We start from the raw sequence: 21,330 nt of genomic DNA on the forward strand, positions 1-21,330 counted from the left end.
AAGGGTGGGGCGATTACGAACCCTACGAACACTACATGGCTTCAGAACGTTGGCGGTGCGATTATATTAGATGTTTATATTTGGCTATTTTAGTATTATTAAGCTATTAACAAAATTGTAAATCTTATTTTAAACTGTACCTGCTGTACACCACCTTGGGTGAATCTTTTCATAAAGGTGGTTAATAAATCCCAATAAACAGAAATAAAGAATTGTTTATGAACTTTTCCTCCAGGAATTTGTCAAAATTCCTTTTAAACCTGGCCATTTTCTACTTTAGTAACTTTAACTGGCACAATGTAACCATTCTTGTATGTATCCATACGCATATGTAATTTCCATATCTATTTTGTAAATGTGTTTCCTATACTTCCCTATCCACGGAGACATACAACTGAAGATTTTTTTTTAAAATTATAAGTTTCACTGTTAACTTTGCTTTCCTGGTCATCAACCACCCAACATCCCACTCCAGAAGGAAATAACAGGAACTCTAGGGCTATCATCCTTCAAGGAGTTGGCAACCGATACGATCGGAAGGGGTGGGGGGCTGGGCGATGTAATAGCGTCAGGCTCAATGCCCCCCCCCCCCCCCCAAAAAAAAAAGACAGTTTCATTCACGGCACCCCGCTTTTGCAGGAGTCCTAGAAAACAATACTGCTTGCGCCCCTTAACTCAAAGTTTAGCCAGCAAATGCAATCTTTCCCCAGTAGTGGCCGAGGTAATACGAACATACGCATTTGACATTTTAGTTCTCCACTCTCCCCCCAAACATCCTCTTATCACAATCACACATGCCTACAAATACTTACTACAGGCTACTCGCCTTCTTCTACCACTAGCCACCAAGCCCCTCCTCCAAACACTGTAAAGAAAAAGGCCAGGCCCCAGACGGAAATGACGCTTCTCCCTTCCTCCGGCGTTGCCTAGCGACGGTAGCCAGGGGTTACCAGAGAAGCAAAGCTAAGAGAAGCCGCTACAAAACTACCGGGGAAGTAGTGCGTTTCCTCCTCGCTACGTACCACGCGCCACTAAAGCACTTGACCCCGTTCCCAAAAATGATGGAGGTGTATCCGATGGAGAGTGTGTACAACCTGTTAGCGTGCGAGGAGGAGAGACACTTCAAGCCCTTCAGGTAAGCGTGGGGCAGGAGCATCCCAGGCACGAGACTCTGGCAGGAAGAGAGGCATCGAGCCGGAGTTGAGAAATGTTCTGTTTGCGCTTTTATAGGCAGCTGCTTCGTTTACCGTTGACTTTAAGTATCTTTCAATGCCTGGGCTGCTTTCTAATTCAAAAATAGGTTTGTTACTCTAGCAGCAGCTCTGAAGTGTAAGAATCTGGAGCATATCCCCTGAAGAGGACAGGTACAAATCAAGGTAGGGCATACACAAAAAGTAGCACATATGAGTTTATCTTGTCGGGCAGACTGGATGGACCGTGCAGGTCTTTTTCTGCCCTCATCTACTATGTTACTATGTTATGTATATATCAACCCGCTTTCTATATAGGTACTATATTGCACTCCTTCTTTGGACTAATGCTTAATAGTATCATTTTTTTCTTAGTAATTGTTTGGTAAACTGAAGGACAATCTTCACAACTTGAACAGAAAATGTTTCATTACCCAAAGATCTCCCCTGATTCCACGACATGTGGCTTTGCATGTCTTTTTTTTTTTTTTAATTAATACCTGTGTGGAGCACTGGTGAGGGCTGCATAATGATGACCTAGTTTAATTTGATTCATAATGGTTTAACTGGATAAGTAAGATGGGCTTTACAAAAATAAAAATCAAGAACAAGAAAGTTTAAGGGCCCTGTTTACTAAGGTGCTCTAGTGTTTTAGCGCACGCTAATTTTTAGCATGGCTATAACGTGGCTTAGGAGTCCTTTTACCCAAGGTGCACTGAAAAATGGGCTGCGGTAGTGTAGGCGCATGTTTTGGGTGCTTGCAGAATAATTTTTCAGCACACCTGCAAAAAAATGCCTTTTTAAATTTTTGCCGAAAATGGACATGCGGCAACATGAAAATTGCCATGCGTCCATTTTGGGTCTGAGACCTTACCGACAGCCATTGACCTAGCGGTAAAGTCTCACACAGTAACTGGGCGGTAATGACCTACACGCATCAAATGCCACTTGGCACACGTCCGATATGCGCATCCGAAAATAAAAATTATTTTTCATTTTGGCACGCGTTGGGCATGCATAGATGCTTATGCAGCTTAGGAAAAGGGCCCCTTAGTAAAAAGAACCCTTTATTTTATCTGAATTACAATGTTAGCCAACGTGGATACATTAAAGTTCAACAACAGGTTGTAAATGATATTTTTTAATGAATTATTATTATACTTCCAAGTAGAATAGCCCTATCTGTAGTTACTCTCAGTTTTTGTTTCTAGAACCATGATACTTTCATTATTTCTATAAAAGTTTTGATTGTCATAAATGTATCTTTAGCCCAAATGTAGTAAAGCTAATTAAGCTTACCATGCATTTTTATTTATGTTTTAGCATGCATTTTTGAACATTAATTTCATACCTGTATATTAGTATTGGTTTTAGTACTGAAAAAATGCATGCTAAAACGCATTTTTAACATTAGTGCCAGTGGCGTAGCCAGACTTGACATTTTGGATGGGCCAAGAGCTAATATGGGTGGGCACTATGTAAATAGGTATGAGTAGTATTTCTTGAAATACTACCAAAAAATGCCTTAGAATGCACTTGATGATGGATTTCTAAGTAGTCTGCCAAACAGCTGCCCTGCATCAATATAAACCACATACTTAATGGAAAAAAACAGTATTTTTGAATATAGTTACTTTATGCCATATCAAACTTGACCAGACATAAGTCCGTCCCGATAGCCAGCATCAGCCCTTCCCTTCTGTGCCTTACCCTCTCCTCCCCATCCATCCCCATAGACCGGTATCAGCCCACCCCCACCATCTATCCCATAGCTAGATATCAGCCCTATCCTACCCCCACCCCGCCCTGTAGCTTACTGTCAGCCCTGTCCTACCCCCTACCCATCCCCCATGGTCTGGCATCTCCTCCCCCCACCCTAAAGGACACCAGCACTAAATACAAAACTTTTTTTTAATGTCATGGGTACTGTGGAGCCTACCTCCACCCAGAGACCTGTGTACATTAAATTTAAAACTTTTTTTTGTTTGTTTTTATTTTAACCAGGGCAATGCAGAGACCATCCCCACCCAAAAACCCACCAACATTTACAACCTTTTTAAAATTTTAACCTGGGCAGTATTAACATTTATTGTTGGTGGGTTTCTGGGTGGGGGTGAGCTCTTCACTGTCTAGGGCAAAATAAAGGCATATTTTGGGCTCTTCACGGCCTAGGGAGAAAAAGATATATCAATGATTAAATACACCTTTTTTTGCCCTAGGCCGTGAAGAGCCTACCCCCACCAAGAAGCCACCACCAACCAACATTACACTGTACACATTAAAATAAAAAAATTATATTTATTTTACCTGGACAGTTGGCTTGCAAGTGGTGGCAGGCAATGCAGACTCAGAGAATGTTGTGCTCTATTCCATGTGTGCTGGCTCCTGTGCCTGTTCTGGGGCCATGAGGGTTTGCTGAGGGCAGTCGGGGGGGGGGGGGGGGGAGGGGGAGGGAGTTCAAGAAAAGGCTGATCTTGCTCCATAAAGGCACAGTGGAGGAGCCGCAACACTGATGGCAGCTGGCAGATTTTCCCCTGCTGCACCAGCGTGTACACGGGGGGGGGGGGGGGGGGGAGCAAGGCACAGCAGCCGAGTCCAGAGTGAGGATGGTCGGACATCAGAGTGAGCGAGGGAGTAGCGTCGTGGGAGTGCAGCGCTAGACTGGCCAGGTCTACCAACTTCCGGAATGGGAAAGGGGACCCGCATTTAAAAAAAAAAATTTAGACTGGTAGGAGGAGGACTGGAGCGCTGCCAGCTTCCTAAAAGCTGCACGTCATGGTGGCCCAGCTGAGCCATGGCAGAAAGGCACCAAAGTGCACATCCTATCGGGGCAACTAGGTGGGCCTGAGCCAAGAGGCCCACCCAGGTCCACCCGTAGCTACGGCCCTGGTGCACACACTGTATAAATGCATGGAAACAACTACCTATGGAATTGCTTCCAATTCAAGCAATGGAATTAAAATTAAAGCCCATTTTTTTTCACCTCTTGCTGCTGATTTTTAAGGGAAGCCTTAAAGATGAACTAAACTTTTTAACTTTCATTCACTTACATGGAAGTACTTTGGAATTTTTGTAAAACATCCTGAATCGTGGGCATCCCAAACTGGATCTTCTGTTCAGGGGTCTCCAAATAGAGACTCAGGGGGAAGTTATAAAGCTGCGTTAGGGCAATAACTCATATTTTATTTGCTCCTTTAATGCAACTTAAAGGGCAGTAACCTAGGTTGTCTTGCCGTAATGCAGTGTTAGGTCACAGTGGGGTAAATAGTAACGGGACGCAAAACATGCTGGTGCACACTGCAAGTTGCGGTATAGCTGGTAAGATAACCCCAGCTAAAAGCATTTGGCCTCAAAGCCATGGCCCAATGCTCTCAGGCTGCAGCTTAAAGGGCCAGTCACAGATATCAACCCCCTCCCAAATCTTCACCTGACCTTTCCTGATCCTCATACGCACATCCACCAACCTCCCCCAATCCTCTCTCACACCCCACCAATCTTACCTCAATCCACCCCCACTGATCCTCATTCCCAATGAGGGCTCCAACCCCTTGAACAGAAGCCCCACCCCCAAACAGAATCCCTCCCCAAAGGTCCCTTCCCCTAGCCATATCATTTCTGTCCTGGTGTCTGGGGGACAGGCAGGAGTGATCCTCAGTCGCTCCTACTCATCCTCCAAAACGGCACCAGTGACCACTAGTGGTAGTCTTGCAGTATTATCACTAGGGGTCATGTTTCTACTGTAATAATGCTGCCTGCAAGGTGGATCCAGACTCTGGAGCTGGATTGAGAGCTGCATGTATTGTGAGAGTTATCAAGCTGCAGTACTGAGATACCACAGGGTGGCTCCCATAGTAAATCAAGGTGCAGTAAAAGTTTGCCTTTCATTGCACCTTGATAGCTTCCCCCTTCAGTGTTGCAGAAGACATAAGCTCAGAACCACCAAGCCAAACAGACTCTGATCTGGACTACTGAACCAAATAGACTCTATCTCAGGGCTCCAGAGCCAGTGGCCCAGTACTCCTTAGTCAGTGGGGCTCTGATCCAGGATCCCTGTTTGCTCCACTGGAATATCACTCTATCCTAACAACAAATGATTCCAACACCAGGTGGGAGTCCACTTAGAATTCCACCTTGCTCAGGGAACCTAGTCAAAGTTGGAAAGACTTCTCCATATCAGTCATCTGGAGCTTTCAACCACCTTCTTCAAAATTGCTTAGTATTACTTTAAACAGGCCAAGTTGCCGTGTTTTACATCAACAAACAGAATGGAATTGGATTCCTCCACCTCTGCCAGGATAGCAACAAAGATTTGGGACCTTGTTATCACTGACTGCATCCAAATAAGAACATAAGTACTGCCATACTGGGACGGACTGAAGGTCCATCAAGCTTAGTATCCTGTTTCTAACAGTAGCCACTCCAGGTCACAAGTACCTGGCAAGATCACAGAACAGTAAAACAGATTTTATGCTGCTTATGCTAAAAAGAAGCAGTGGATTTTCGTAAGTCCATCTTAATCATTGCTTAAGGACTTTTCTTTTAGGAAATTGAAATTGAAATGTATTATTTCTAGCCTGCCCTTATCCAGGGCAGGGAACAAAAGAAAAACATACATAATAAAAAGGCAAAAAACACATATAAAATACAAAAATAACAACAGTTCACAGTGTCAGCAGAGTCCAATACCTGTCTAACACATGCCCCTCAAATAGAGTTATGGTAAGACTGATATAGCAGGTAATCCTTCAGATTTTTCTTGAAGTTGGGCAAAGAGAAGTCACACAGGCCACAGGGGCATTTTGTTCTATTCAGTAGGTCCACACACAAAGAAGGAAATGATCCAAACCTTTTTAAACCCTGCTAAGCTAACTGCTTTTACCACATTTTTTGGCAATAAATTCCAGAGTTTAATTACATGTTGAGTAAAGAAATATTTTTCCAGTTTGTTTTAAATTTACTACTTGGTAGTTTCATTGCATACACCCTAGACATAGTATTTTTGGAAAGAGTAAACAAGTGATTCACATCTACCCATTCCACTCCACTCCAGTTTCAAGGCCTCTATCATATCTACGTTCAGCCGTCTCTTCTCTAAGCTGAAGAGCCCTAGCCTCTTTAGTCTGTCTTCATAGGGAACTTGTCCCATTCCCTTTATCATTTTCTTCTCTTTACCTTTTCTTTTTTTTTTTATTTCTTCTCTGTACCATTTCTAATTCCGCTGTATCTTTTTTGAGATGCAGTGACCAGAATTGCACACAGTATTCAAGGTGTGGTTACACCATGAAACGATACAAAAGCATTATAACATTCTCACTTTTCCATTCCTTTCCTAATAATTCCTAACATTCAATTTGCTTTCTTAGATGCCGCTGTACACTGAGGAGAGGGTTTCAATGTGTCATCATCAAAGACACCTAGATGCTTTTCCTGGGTGGTGACTCCTAATGTGGAACCTTGTATCATGTAGCTATAGTTTGGGTTCCTCTTTCCCACATGCATCACTTTGCACTTCTTCAAATTAAACGTCATCTGCCATTTGGATGCCCAGTCTCCCAGTCTTGTAAGGTCCTCTTGCAATTTAACAACTTTGATTCCTTGTCATCTATACCAGACCAGTCCAGACTAATGGGTTATGTCCATCTACCAGCAGAAGGAGACAGAGAAAATAGTTCCAAGTAAACCGCCCCTTAAGGGTATCGTGCACAGGGCTGTGCAAACCCGGTAAGCAGGGTAAGCACGGCAGGGGGGCGCCTGCCTTCAAGGGCGCCGCGCCATCCGGACCAATTGTATAAAAAAAAAGTACCGCGTCGGCGCCTATGTGCATGCGCTGCTGCAGCCTTCCTGCGCGCAGCGCTCGCTCTTTGGCATGCCCAGTTCTTCCCACGCGCTCACGCCCTCTGTGTATGTGACATGTCCATCCGATTTATTTGGGCCACCACCCGGTTTTGCCGTTCCGTGGACCGTGGACTGCGTTGGAGTGCTGAGAGCAGTGAGAGAGCCGCTGCTTGGATCCTCTGAGGAGGTCAGCTGTTTGCAGCTTTCCGGAAAGGTAAGAGTTTTGCTTCTAGGTTGACTGCTTCAGACCCACCTGACATCGGAAGTAGCAGGAGATCTAAAGCCAGAATGATCAGTTGCTTACAATATCGGATTCTCAATTCTTTTCTTTCTCTCTCGATTTGAATAAATTGTGGAGTCAAACACTTACATTACTTTCTCCACTTGCTACAGCTGTGTAAATGAAGCTAAATGGCTTCTCGTAATAGATACATTTTTTTCAGTGTGGGATAGGGTGTAATTCAAGACCAGGAGAGGGAGACGATGATCGCCTATGTCTGCTTTGTTCTTAGCAGTCATGTCAGTGTGGCACTATTATAAGTGACTAAAAAGTAAATTAACCAGAAGCATCAAGTCCCATCTTAGGGCAAGTGAATTTACACTTTGACAATTCTTTAGACTCATCGTGTCCATTCTTACGCTGGCATCACATCCATACGAGTAACCCTTACCCCAAAATAGCTGCCAACAGGGAAGGATTTATCCTTTAGTGGGTCCTAGGCAAACAAATATTTTTCTTGTTGTTGTTACAATAACTTTTTATTGATTTTTTTTTTATATTATAATACAGTGTAACAAAACATTGTTGAAATCGGAGCGTCCAGTTACATGTCATTACTGTCACAATTTGAAGATTTTTTTACGTCAGATTCGTGATTTTTCTCTTGGTTATCTCCTGCTCAGCTGGTTACTCAAACTCTTAACATTTTTTTGCTTAGAGTATTGCAGACTTTTATACTTAGGGTTTCCAAACAAAATATGAATGAGAATTCAATTGTTGTAAAACATTGCTGCAAAAAGACGTTTTCTATAAGAAGAGGTCCGATAGTGCTTTGCCTTCCTTGCATCGGCTTGCTTGTATTGAATTTAAGATCTTGAATATACGTGTAATTAAATTTGCAGATGACGCAAAACAATTCAAAGCTTTGCACCTTGTGCCATGGGGGGGGGCACCAGAGACCCTTGGCACAGCCCTGATCATGCAGCCTGGAATGTTCAGTATTTTCTCCGTCTCCTAGCGGATGGTGGACGGATCATGCAGCTGCTCTGGATTGCTGGCTGGTAGCTCCTGTCCCAGATTCTTCTGGTGACATTGGAGCCAGGGGTGTGCTGGTAGCCATGTTGGAGCTAGTTTTAGATGATACTCAGTGGTCCTGAGTTCCTCATCTGCCAGCTAGGGTGATATCCAGTGAACCTGGTTCCCTCCCCTCCCCTCCCCTACCTCCCCTGGCTGTCTTTCTAGCAGGGTGATGGTTGATTGTGACATGGAGTAACTTGTGTCCCCTGTGGGGTTCTTCTCTTCTGTGGTGGTAGGTATATCTGAATTTCTGCCTCTGAGGTAAGTCTTTATTTATTCCTGTCACTAGTGAAGAAGGTTGTTTATAAAAAAAAAAAAAGGAAACTTTGTTTTTTCCCTCCTTTTCTGCCTCTGAGGTAAGCCTTTATTTATTCCCGTCATTAGTGAAGAAGGTTGTTTATAAAAAAGGAAACTGTTTTTCCCTCCTTTTCTCCCTCTTGAGGTAAACTTTTTTTAATTCCTGTCACTAGTGAGGAAGGTTGTTAAAAAAAAAAAAAGAAGAAACTTTGTTTTTCCTTCTTTCTCTTGCCTGTTACCTGACTTATTTTCCTGCCTTTGGCATTGTATTCTAGGGGGCCGCTTGCAAAGTTTCTTTGAATTTCGCTGGCCAGCATCTGATTCTGAACTTGGACCCTTCTGAGCTGGTACCAGTTGCTTTGATTTTTTTTGTGGGACACGGCTCGTGTCTGGATCACGAAACTCAGTTGTTTTTTTTCCTCTTCACAGTCCTAGATGGCGACTGGTTCAGAGGGCGGCCCCGTTGCTGAAACTTGTACCTTTGCAGTTTAGAGGTCTTAGTCTGCCATTTCCAAAGTAGGGGACGTCTCTCGCTGGCTACGTTTGGCTGCAGGCTCAGTCTTTTTAGTCCAGGGCTATTTTTTCATTCCTGTCAGCCATATATAGCTGTTGGTCAGTTCTTTGTCAGACCGTCTGGTCTCTGCTGCTTCTGGCATCTTGCTTGAGATGCCCATGCTATTTGATTCTTGTTTTGGCAGCAGTTTTTCCTCCCTTCCGTAGGGAGGTTCTGGTTCTCTCAGCCCCGTGGATCCCTCCTGTCTGCTCTGGTTTGCCTGCAGGGTACTTTCCTTCTGGTAGGGGTCCGAGTTGCTCTTGGTGTGCAACTGCTAGATCAAATCCCTCTTCTGAGTACCCTCAGGAGTGCCAGTCTTTTGCTTGGACTTAGTTCAGTGTCTCTTTACGGGAATGTGCCTTTTTAGGACTAGTTTGCCACAGCTCTTCCTTGCTTCCCTTGCTTTCGGGCGGTAGTTTTAGTCTGGCACAGGCAGATTTTGCCTTCTCTAGTTTCAGGCGCCTCTCTCCTGGCACATTTGGCACTCCTTCCTTTTTCTGTAAGGGACGCAGTCCTTTCCTGCTTTGCAGATCTATTGCTGTGCATCTGGATTATCGCCTCTTAGCTGTGCGCTTTTCTCTACTTTTCTGCAGGGAAGTGGATCAGTTCTAGGTCTGGAGTTTGACTCTCCCTTAGCTGGTTTTTCCTCAGTTTGGTGTTAGTGGCCAGCTTCCTCTTTGTTCCTTGGCTGGCAAGAGTTGTTTCTTCCTCACTGCCTTACGGCTGCATTTTGCTCCCTATGGTCTGAGGATTCCAGCTCTGTGATGCTTACCTCCCTCTTAGCAGGAGTTCTTTCTCTACGTTGACTGCGGCTCCATATCGGTTGCCTAGGAGGGCAGTCATTGTGGCTCAGAGACCACTTGAGGGCTGAGAGTGTCTCTTGGGGCATGGGGCTTTCTCTTCTTGTAGTTTTAGTCCCTCTGGGCCCAGGGGAGTGTAGTGCCAGGTCTGCATTTCCACAAGTTGTGCTCCTTTCCTGTTGGCCTTCTGGCAGCACCTTCTTCTTTGGCTGTTCCGTGGGACTCCATCTATGCATTTTGCTTGTTGAGCACAGCTCCATCGCTGCATGTTGAGCACAGCTCCATCGCTGCATGTTGAGCACAGCTCCATCACTACATTTGAGCACAGCTCCATCACTACATTTGAGCATGGCTCCATCGCTGCATGTTGAGCGCAGTTCCATCGCTGCCTTTGGGCACAGCTCCATCACTGCATTTGAGCGCAGTTCCATCGCTGCCTTTGGGCACAGCTCCATCACTGCATTTGAGCACAGCTCCATCACTGCATTTGAGCACAGCTCCATCACTGTATGTTGAGCACAGCTCCATCATTGTATGTTGAGCGCTGCTCCATCACTGCATGTTGAGCACTGCTCCATCACTGCATGTTGAGCACAGCTTCATTATTCCATGCAGTTCCACCGGTCCATGTTGGGCACGGTTCTATCGCTGCATTCTGGGCACAGTTCCACAGTTCTAGGTTGGCTTTAGCTCCATCGCTGTATGTTGAGGACAGCTCTATCATGGCATGTTGAGTGAAGTTCCTTTGCTGCTTATTCTGCAACCTTTCATCTCTGCATATTGAACACAGCTCCATTCTCACATGTTGAGTGTAGTTCTTTCTCTGCAGGTCTCAACGTGGGGCACAGTCCTGTGTCTGTGTATAGAACACAGCTGTGTATCTGCCTGTGGAACGCAGCTCCTTGTCTGTGTGTGGCATGCAGCTCTCTCTTTGCATATGGAATGCAGCTCCCTGTCTGCATGCAGCGCGCAGCTCCACCACCTGTTGAGTGTAGCTCCATCTCTGTATGTTTAGCACAACTCTTTTCTGCAAATTGGGTGAAGTGAAGCACAGCTGTGTGACTGCTGGTGCTACACAGCTTCATGTCTGTGTAGGAAGCATAGCTGCTTGTCGGTATGTGGAGCGCTGCTCCTTGCTGGCATCTGGAGCGCAGTTCCTTGCCGGTGTCAGGAGCGCAGCTCCTTGCTGGCATCCAGAGCGCAGCTCCTTGTTGCGTTATATACACAGTGGTGGTAGGTATATCTGAATTTCTGCCTCTGAGGTAAGTCTTTATTTATTCCTGTCACTAGTGAAGAAGGTTGTTTATAAAAAAAAAAAAAAAAGGAAACTTTGTTTTTTCCCTCCTTTTCTGCCTCTGAGGTAAGCCTTTATTTATTCCCGTCATTAGTGAAGAAGGTTGTTTATAAAAAAGGAAACTGTTTTTCCCTCCTTTTCTCCCTCTTGAGGTAAACTTTTTTTTAATTCCTGTCACTAGTGAGGAAGGTTGTTAAAAAAAAAAAAGAAGAAACTTTGTATTTCCTTCTTTCTCTTGCCTGTTACCTGACTTATTTTCCTGCCTTTGGCATTGTATTCTAGGGGGCCGCTTGCAAAGTTTCTTTGAATTTCGCTGGCCAGCATCTGATTCTGAACTTGGACCCTTCTGAGCTGGTACCAGTTGCTTTGATTTTTTTTGTGGGACACGGCTCGTGTCTGGATCACGAAACTCAGTTGTTTTTTTTCCTCTTCACAGTCCTAGATGGCGACTGGTTCAGAGGGCGGCCCCGTTGCTGAAACTTGTACCTTTGCAGTTTAGAGGTCTTAGTCTGCCATTTCCAAAGTAGGGGAAGTCTCTCGCTGGCTACGTTTGGCTGCAGGCTCAGTCTTTTTAGTCCAGGGCTATTTTTTCATTCCTATCAGCCATATATAGCTGTTGGTCAGTTCTTTGTCAGACCGTCTGGTCTCTGCTGCTTCTGGCATCTTGCTTGAGATGCCCATGCTATTTGATTCTTGTTTTGGCAGCAGTTTTTCCTCCCTTCCGTAGGGAGGTTCTGGTTCTCTCAGCCCCGTGGATCCCTCCTGTCTGCTCTGGTTTGCCTGCAGGGTACTTTCCTTCTGGTAGGGGTCCGAGTTGCTCTTGGTGTGCAACTGCTAGATCAAATCCCTCTTCTGAGTACCCTCAGGAGTGCCAGTCTTTTGCTTGGACTTAGTTCAGTGTCTCTTTACGGGAATGTGCCTTTTTAGGACTAGTTTGCCACAGCTCTTCCTTGCTTCCCTTGCTTTCGGGCGGTAGTTTTAGTCTGGCACAGGCAGATTTTGCCTTCTCTAGTTTCAGGCGCCTCTCTCCTGGCACATTTGGCACTCCTTCCTTTTTCTGTAAGGGACGCAGTCCTTTCCTGCTTTGCAGATCTATTGCTGTGCATCTGGATTATCGCCTCTTAGCTGTGCGCTTTTCTCTACTTTTCTGCAGGGAAGTGGATCAGTTCTAGGTCTGGAGTTTGACTCTCCCTTAGCTGGTTTTTCCTCAGTTTGGTGTTAGTGGCCAGCTTCCTCTTTGTTCCTTGGCTGGCAAGAGTTTCTTCCTCACTGCCTTACGGCTGCATTTTGCTCCCTATGGTCTGAGGATTCCAGCTCTGTGATGCTTACCTCCCTCTTAGCAGGAGTTCTTTCTCTACGTTGACTGCTGCTCCATATCGGTTGCCTAGGAGGGCAGTCATTGTGGCTCAGAGACCACTTGAGGGCTGAGAGTGTCTCTTGGGGCATGGGGCTTTCTCTTCTTGTAGTTTTAGTCCCACTGGGCCCAGGGGAGTGTAGTGCCAGGTCTGCATTTCCACAAGTTGTGCTCCTTTCCTGTTGGCCTTCTGGCAGCACCTTCTTCTTTGGCTGTTCCGTGGGACTCCATCTATGCATTTTGCTTGTTGAGCACAGCTCCATCGCTGCTTGTTGAGCACAGCTCCATCGCTGCATGTTGAGCACAGCTCCATCGCTGCATGTTGAGCACAGCTCCATCACTACATTTGAGCACAGCTCCATCACTACATTTGAGCATGGCTCCATCGCTGCATGTTGAGCGCAGTTCCATCGCTGCCTTTGGGCACAGCTCCATCACTGCATTTGAGCGCAGTTCCATCGCTGCCTTTGGGCACAGCTCCATCACTGCATTTGAGCACAGCTCCATCACTGCATTTGAGCACAGCTCCATCACTGTATGTTGAGCACAGCTCCATCATTGTATGTTGAGCGCTGCTCCATCACTGCATGTTGAGCACTGCTCCATCACTGCATGTTGAGCACAGCTTCATTATTCCATGCAGTTCCACCGGTCCATGTTGGGCACGGTTCTATCGCTGCATTCTGGGCACAGTTCCACAGTTCTAGGTTGGCTTTAGCTCCATCGCTGTATGTTGAGGACAGCTCTATCATGGCATGTTGAGTGAAGTTCCTTTGCTGCTTATTCTGCAACCTTTCATCTCTGCATATTGAACACAGCTCCATTCTCACATGTTGAGTGTAGTTCTTTCTCTGCAGGTCTCAACGTGGGGCACAGTCCTGTGTCTGTGTATAGAACACAGCTGTGTATCTGCCTGTGGAACGCAGCTCCTTGTCTGTGTGTGGCATGCAGCTCTCTCTTTGCATATGGAATGCAGCTCCCTGTCTGCATGCAGCGCGCAGCTCCACCACCTGTTGAGTGTAGCTCCATCTCTGTATGTTTAGCACAACTCTTTTCTGCAAATTGGGTGAAGTGAAGCACAGCTGTGTGACTGCTGGTGCTACACAGCTTCATGTCTGTGTAGGAAGCATAGCTGCTTGTCGGTATGTGGAGCGCTGCTCCTTGCTGGCATCTGGAGCGCAGTTCCTTGCCGGTGTCAGGAGCACAGCTCCTTGCTGGCATCCAGAGCGCAGCTCCTTGTTGCGTTATATACACAGTTCCATCGCTACCGCAGCTTCAGTTCTGCAGTTACCTCTAACATCCAACTCTTTCAGTGGGGCACTGCTCATCCTCTGTCTGTTACTCTGCTTGTTCAGTGCATTTCTATCTTTGCCAGAGGTGTGCAACTCTTTCTCTGCCCATGGTGTGTGGCTCAGTTTGTGTGCTTTGAGTGCAAATCCGTTTGTTCTCGTTGAGCATGGATCCTACTCTGCCTGATGAGCGCAGCTTCTTTTCTGTCCCTTGAGCACAGTTCAGTCTCTGACTGTGGAGCATATTTTCACCTTTGCCTGTTGGGCACTGTTTCACCTTGTCGGTCAACCCCAGCTTTTTTCTTCGGGTTGGATACAGTAACTTCTCAACAGCTGTGGCATACTGCAGTTTAGACTGCTAGACAAGGCTGTCTTGTCTCCTGTTAGCTACCATTCCTGTGGCACCTTTTCTTGCCGTAGCCTCTTGGTGGCTGGCGAGAAGCTTCTCTATTGCTGGAGTTTGAATTAGTCTCTGCTCCTTTTGTGGCCTCTTGGCACCTTGGGGGTGTTTTCTCCACAGTGTGGCTCTCGACTCTCTTTTTTGTCTCCTTTTGTTCTCTTGGCTCTGTTCTTTCATCCCTAAGTCCAGAATGAGCTGGTTGAGGAGTACTCTTTTTACGGTTGTACCCTGGTATGCTGCTGCCCTTTTTCTTAATGGTTCTGGAGAGTCTAGTGCTCCAGTTAGTTGGTTCTCTCGACTCTGGAGTCTCTTCTTGTTCTGTGGAGTTTGATTCTCTCACTAGGTGCAGGTCTGGGTGGTTCCTGGGCCTTGCTTCCTTTCTTCTATGAAGTGTGGTGCACTGTTTGGGGTTGCATACTCCTTGTACTTGTTAGGGTCGCTTCATCCGATCATCTTGCACTCAAGGCAGACCGGCAGGTTTGGGAGTTAGTCTTTGCCTTGCCAGGGTTCAGAGAAGTGGATCCTGATCTAGGAGAGACAGTTCTTCTCCTTGTTGCTCGGATACGACTGTTGCCTTCCTTCCATGAGGGGTCCTTTAGCATGAATATCTTTTGCTGCTTCTTTTACTACTCTCAGGACAGGGGTATGTAATTTTTCTTTTGCTCAGGACATTTGTTTTACGTCCTACGGCTTCAGTTCCTTTTCTAGTGTCTAACTCTGTTCCATTTTGGTAGCCTGGTGGTTTAGATATTCAAATCCTTTTCTGCTGATCAGTTTTTTTGCTGTGTGTATAGCTTTGTTGATTTTTCAGCCTTCTGCATTCTTCTTTTCTCCCCCTCCCCCTCTTTGAGAAACTGCTTTGCTACATCCCATTAGTCTGGACTGATGTGGTATAGATGACAAGGAAGGAAAAATTATGTTCTTACCTGATAATTTTCTTTCCTTTAATCATACCAGACCAGTCCAGATGCCCTCCCTGGTTAAAGTCTGTCAGAGTGTTGTTTCCTTTAGGTATCCCTGGCTGTTCTATGATGCTTCAATACAGTGGGATGTCCTACAGCACTGCCTACTTCATCTTCTCTATTCAGTCTCCTGCCACTTGTTGCTGTGCCAGCTCTGTATGACTCCTGTTACTTGGCATCATGGAGTTCTTTCCCCAGATTCAGGGGTAGATCTCTATGTGCTTGAGCAAGCTCAGTATGGACCATTCCCTACCGCTTACTTTACTGTGAGGGGAGGTTGCAGTTGCCTTTAGCCAAGCAGGAAGAGTGAGGTTCTGCATATTGGCTCCAAGAATTTGCCTGTTTGGTATTAACAGTGTTTTCTTCTAGACTTCAGAGCACCATTGCTTGCCTATTCGAAATACTGAACATTCCAGGCTGCAGATACCCTTAAGGGTCGGTTTACTTGGAACTATTTTCTATGTCTCCTTCCGCTGGTAGATGGACATAACCCATTAGTCTGGACTTGTCTGGTATGATTAAAGGAAAGAAAATTATCAGGTAAGAACATAATTTTTCCATAACTTTGTGTCATCAGCAAATTTAATTACCTCTCTAGTTATTCCCATCTCTAGATCATTTATAAATATGTTAAAAAGCAGGGGTCCCAGCACAAACCCTTGATGAACCCCACTATCTACCCTTCTCCATTAGGAATACTGACCATTTAACCATACTTTCTGTTTTGTATCTTGTAATCAGTTTTTAATCCATAATAGGATATTAGTTCCTAATTTCCTTAGGAGTCTATCATGAGGTACTTTGTCAAATGCCTTTTGAAAATCAGAATACACAATATCCTTCATGAAGAACGATTATCATTTGAGCACATCCTTATACAGAAAACCCACAGATCGGAATGCCTTTTTACACATCACAAGTTATCATAATTCCAGTCTCAAGAAGAATCTGCCTCTATGTCAATTTCTGCTTGTGAGGCAGTGAGAGAAGCAATGTGGATGTCCCTAGAGATATTCCCTGTGGGGAGTTGCAGTTCAGCCACCTTCACAGGAAGTGGTGTTAACCCTGCTGCTCAGAGATGGAACTGCAGAGTTACTATGGCATGATTAATGCATTATGGGAAAGTGAGGCTTCCTAGCAGGAAGGCGTGTCTTCACGGTAGATATGAAGTTAAAAGCCCCGATACAGAGACCCTGGAGAGAGAGACCTTAGGAGTGCTAAGGAACAAGCGAGAGGTCCCGATACAGAGGCCCAAAAGAGAAAGAGCAGGAGCTCAGTATGTGACTGGATGCATTTTACTGCTGTGATGCCAGGAGTGCATTGTATGGCTATGATGTGACTGAGGGAAGCCGTGCGAAGTACTGTGTCTGGACTGAAGTGTAAGCCATGGTGGATGGTGAAGTAAAAATTATACAAGTGTGTTGAAGCGTGCTGGAAGCATTGACACTACTTAAGTGAATTATACAAGAGTGCTGGAAAGTTGTGTAAGAGTCAGGGGCGTAGTCATGGGCGGGCAGGGCCGTGCCTAGGGTCTCTGGCGCCCCCCTGCAGACTATCAGTTGGCGCCCCCCCCCCCCCCCGTGAAAATGATCACGCCCCCCCCCCCCCATGAAAATGATCGCTCACCACTTGCCACACTGAAAGGAATTGTCAGCAATATTCTTAGAAACAAATTGCTATACATTGCAAAATAAGATAGCAGATGTAAATTCTCAAAGTGGACATATTCCAAACGCTAAAATGAAAATAAAATAATTTTTTTCTACCTTTGTTGTCTGGTGACTTTCTTTTTTCAATCATGCTGGTCCAGTATCTGATTCTGCTGCTATATGTCCTCTTAACTCCATTTCCAGGGCTTCCTTTCCATTTATTTCTTTACTTTTCTCCTTTCTTCTTCACTTCTTGCTCTATATCCATTTCCAGCAATTTCTCCTCTCTCCCTGGGTCCTGCCCTCCCATCCATGTCCATTCTTGTCCCTCTCTGCCCTTCCCTCCTCCATCCATAGCCAGCAATCCTCCTCTCTCCCCTCCCCTCCATTTCCAGCAATTTGTCCTCTCCCTGGGCCCCCATGTCCATCCTTGTCCCTCTCTGCCCTTCCCTCCTCCATCCATAGCCAGCAATCCTTGCCTCCTCTATCCCTCCCCTCCATTTCCAGCAATTTGTCCTCTCCTTGGGCCCTGCCCTCCCATCCATGCCTCTCTGCCCTTCCCTCCGCACCCTGGGGCCTTTAAATCTTTTACTTCCGGTCGCAGCAGCGTCAGTGAAAGCGGCGCGCTGCCGACGTCTCCCTTCCCTTTGCGCTCTTGGTTCCCTCAGTGTCCGCCTTCTTCTGACGTCAGAAGAAGGCAGGACACTGATGGAACCAACGAGTGCAAGGCAAGGGAGACGTCGGCAGCAGTGGCGTAGCTAGGGTAGTTGACACCCGGGGCCGGTCATTGTTTAACACCCCCCCCCCCCCCAAATCCAGTACTAGGCATGCCGAGAATACAAAACACTCACGACCTATAGAGCAATTTTACCATACCATAAGCAGTCGTTTCTACGAGTCACACAAGGGAAAGGAAAGCATCTTAAACACTAGTGAGCACTAGAACATCAATTCACCTATTGTAAAACGAAAACAGACAGATTAGTACAGATCGTCGATCCTGCACAGTCAATGCCAACCGAAAGCCATGTCTTTTTCACAAATAGATACACCCTAATCCACTATAGAATAAGTAATCATAAACTTTCTATTTAGACAAAAATTAAACTGAACCCCCGATGCCAGACTCTGTATACAATGCAACACCACAGAAACAGAAACTGTCCCCTAGTACTGTGCAAAATATAAAGACAGCAGATGTAAATTTGAAAAAACTAACAAATACCAATCACCACTTTACAAATTAACAAATAGAAATAAAACAAATACAGAAAATAAAATAATACCATTTTATTGGACTAATACATTTAGCTTCCAGAGGCCAAAATCTCCTTCCTCAGGTCAATACAGTATAGTGCTGTTACAGTATCCTATCCTGATCTGAGGAAGGGGGTTTTGTTCTCTGAAAGTTAAGTCAAAATGTATTAAAATTAGTCCAATAAAAAGATTACCTTATTTACATGTTCTATTTATAAACATTTATTAACACAGCTAAAATACTATATCCTAAAGCAAAATAATAAAAATATATATTTACAGTTTGTTGTCTTTGGTTTCTGCTTTCCTCATCTTCTTTTCACCGTCTTCCTTCCATCCAGCATCTGTCTTCGCTCTCTCTCTGCTCTCCAGTGTCTGCCCTCTCTAATGTCCCTTCCATCCACATCTGCCCTCTATTTCTGCTCCTTCCATCCACCATCTGCCCCAGTCTGCCATCTCTCTCTCCCCCTTCCATCCACCATCTGCCCTCTCTCTCTCCTTTCCCTCTAGCATTTGCCCTCTATCTCTGCCCCCTTCCATCCACTTTCTGCTCTTTCACTCCCTTCTATCCACTGTCTGCCCTTTCTCTCTGCTCCTTCGATTCACCATTTGCCCTCTCTCTTTCCCCCTCCCATCCATTCAGGGTCTGCCCTCCCTCTCACTCCCCATTCCATCCAGGATCTATCCCCCCTCTCTCACTGCCCCCTCTTTTCGGCTCCCAGTTCCCACCTGCGGCTGCCCCTAGTTCCAGATCCATTGATTCTCCCATCCACCCCTGCCCCAGGCATGACCCCATTCTCCCTCCTGCTCACTTTTCAGACCCCAGTTCCAGCTCCATGCCCCTTCTCCCATCTGTCTCCCACCCAGTCCCTTCTGCCCATCCAAGTCCCCCTCACCCCATCTGTCTCCCACCCAGTCCCTTCTGCTATCCAAGTGCCCCCACCCTCACCCCATCATCTGTCTCCCACCCAGTCCCTTCTGCCCATCCGAGTCCCCCTCACCCCATCTGTCTCCCACCCAGTCCCTTCTGCTATCCAAGTGCCCCCACCCTCACCCCATCTGTCTCCCACCCAGTCCCTTCTGCCCATCCGAGTCCCCCTCACCCCATCTGTCTCCCACCCAGTCCCTTCTGCTATCCAAGTGCCCCGCACCCTCACCCCATCATCTGTCTCCCACCCAGTCCCTTCTGCCCATCCGAGTCCCCCTCACCCCATCTGGCTCCCACCCAGTCCCTTCTGCTATCCAAGTGCCCCCCACTCTCACCCCATCTGTCTCCCACCCAGTCCCTTCTGCCCATCCGAGTCCCCCTCACCCCATCTGTCTCCCACCCAGTCCCTTCTGCCCATCCGAGTCCCCCTCACCCCATCTGGCTCCCACCCAGTCCCTTCTGCTATCCAAGTGCCCCCCACCCTCACCCCATCTGTCTCCCACCCAGTCCCTTCTGCCCATCCGAGTCCCCCTCACCCCATCTGGCTCCCACCCAGTCCCTTCTGCCCATCCGAGTCCCCCTCACCCCATCTGGCTCCCACCCAGTCCCTTCTGCCCATCCGAGTCCCCCTCACCCAGTCCCTTCTGCCCATCCGAGTCCCCCTCACCCCATCTGGCTCCCACCCAGTCCCTTCTGCTATCCAAGTGCCCCCCACCCTCACCCCATCTGTCTCCCACCCAGTCCCTTCTGCCCATCCGAGTCCCCCTCACCCCATCTGGCTCCCACCCAGTCCCTTCTGCCCATCCGAGTCCCCCTCACCCCATCTGTCTCCCACCCAGTCCCTTCTGCTATCGGAGTCCTCCCCCACCTTCACGGTCACCCCATCTGTCCCCCACCCTCACCCTGCCTCGTCTTCTCCCTGCCACCCGTTTTTAAAAAGAAATTGCCGACGCGATAGCGAGCGCAGCACCTCGTGTGGAAGTAAAGGAAGCGGATCCGATCATCTCATTGGGCCTTCCCTCACTGTCCCGCCCTAGAGGAAATAGGAAGTTGCGTCAGAGGAGGGCGGGACAGTGAGGGAAGGCCCAATGAGATGATCGGATCCGCTTCCTTTACTTCCACACGAGGTGCTGCGCTCGCTATCGCGTCGGCAAATAAATTTAAAGGGCTGGTGCGGGGGGGGGGGGTGTGCCAGGATGAAGACAGCGGGAGCGGCGGCACCCCCCTTTCTGGTGACACCCGGGGCGACCAAAAGATTTAAAGGCCTCGGCGGGGCGAGGGTAAGCTCCGCGGCGGCGCCCTCCAGAGGTGGGCGCCCCCCTGCGGCGCTTACCTCGCTTACCGCATCGGCACGGCCCTGTGGGCGGGCCTGGACGGACCCAGGTCCAGCCACTTTCCCTCCAGGCCCGCCCACCCAACATCCCGTCGCCCGGGGTTTAAATCTTTTTTTACCTCCGTCGAAGCGGCCGCGTCATTGAAAGCCCTGCCCATCGAGCCTTCCCTTCGTGAATTTGTTACCTCAGAGTCCCACCTTCTGACGTCTTTCCGTGAGGGCGGGACTCTGAGGGAACAAACTCGAAGGGAAGGCTAGAGACGGGCAGGGCTTTCAATAGCACGGCCGCTTTGACAGAGGTAATCAGGGGAGAGAGGAGAATCGCTGGGTATGGGTGGCGGGAGGGGGGGCAGGGGAGAGAAGAGAATCGCTTGATAAGGATGGATGGAGGGAGGGCAGGGGAGAGGAGAGTTGCTGGACATGGGTGGAGGGAGGGGATAGGAGAGTTGCTGGACATGGGTGGAGGGAGGGGAGAGGAGAGTTGCTGGACATGGGTGGATGGAGGGGAGGGCAGGGGAGAGATGAAGTTTGCTGGACATGGGTGGATGGAGGGGATGGCAGGGGAGAGGAGGGTTGCTGGACATGGATGGAGGAGAGGGAAGAGTGAGGAAGGCGATGAGATGAGGGAAAAGGAAGAGAGGAGAAAAACTGCACATGGATGAAGAAAATAGGCAGAAGCTGGATCCACTGGACAGTCAAGTCTGCGGAGGACCCAGCTTTTACTTACGGATGTGGGGCAAGAAATGAAGAAGAAAGGCGGAAAGTAAAGAAATAAATGGAAAGGAAGCCCTGGAAACAGAGTTAAGAGGACAGATAGTAGCAGAATCAGATACTGGGCCAACATGATCAGAAAAACAGTCACCAGACAACAAAGGTAGAAAAAAATCATTTT

The 21,330-nt window shown here is 47.2% G+C and overlaps 2 protein-coding genes across 2 annotated transcripts in view; one reads left to right on the plus strand and one right to left on the minus strand.

The window, feature by feature from the left end:
* THNSL1 (threonine synthase like 1) overlaps nt 1–851 on the minus strand; it is a 45,330-nt gene extending 44,479 nt beyond the window's left edge. Inside the window, exon 1 of the mRNA XM_030199288.1 lies at nt 813–851. The gene's annotated coding sequence lies outside the window, so the exon portion shown is untranslated. The remainder of the gene's footprint in view (nt 1–812) is intronic.
* A 106-nt stretch (nt 852–957) lies between these two features.
* Nucleotides 958–21,330, plus strand: part of ENKUR (enkurin, TRPC channel interacting protein) — a 106,120-nt gene continuing 85,747 nt past the window's right edge. The window contains exon 1 of the mRNA XM_030199289.1: nt 958–1,135. Coding sequence (XP_030055149.1) covers nt 1,059–1,135 — 77 coding nt within the window. The 5' untranslated portion in view covers nt 958–1,058. The remainder of the gene's footprint in view (nt 1,136–21,330) is intronic.

Source organism: Microcaecilia unicolor, chromosome 1 (assembly GCF_901765095.1).
Source record: "Microcaecilia unicolor chromosome 1, aMicUni1.1, whole genome shotgun sequence".
Lineage (NCBI taxonomy): Eukaryota > Metazoa > Chordata > Amphibia > Gymnophiona > Siphonopidae > Microcaecilia > Microcaecilia unicolor.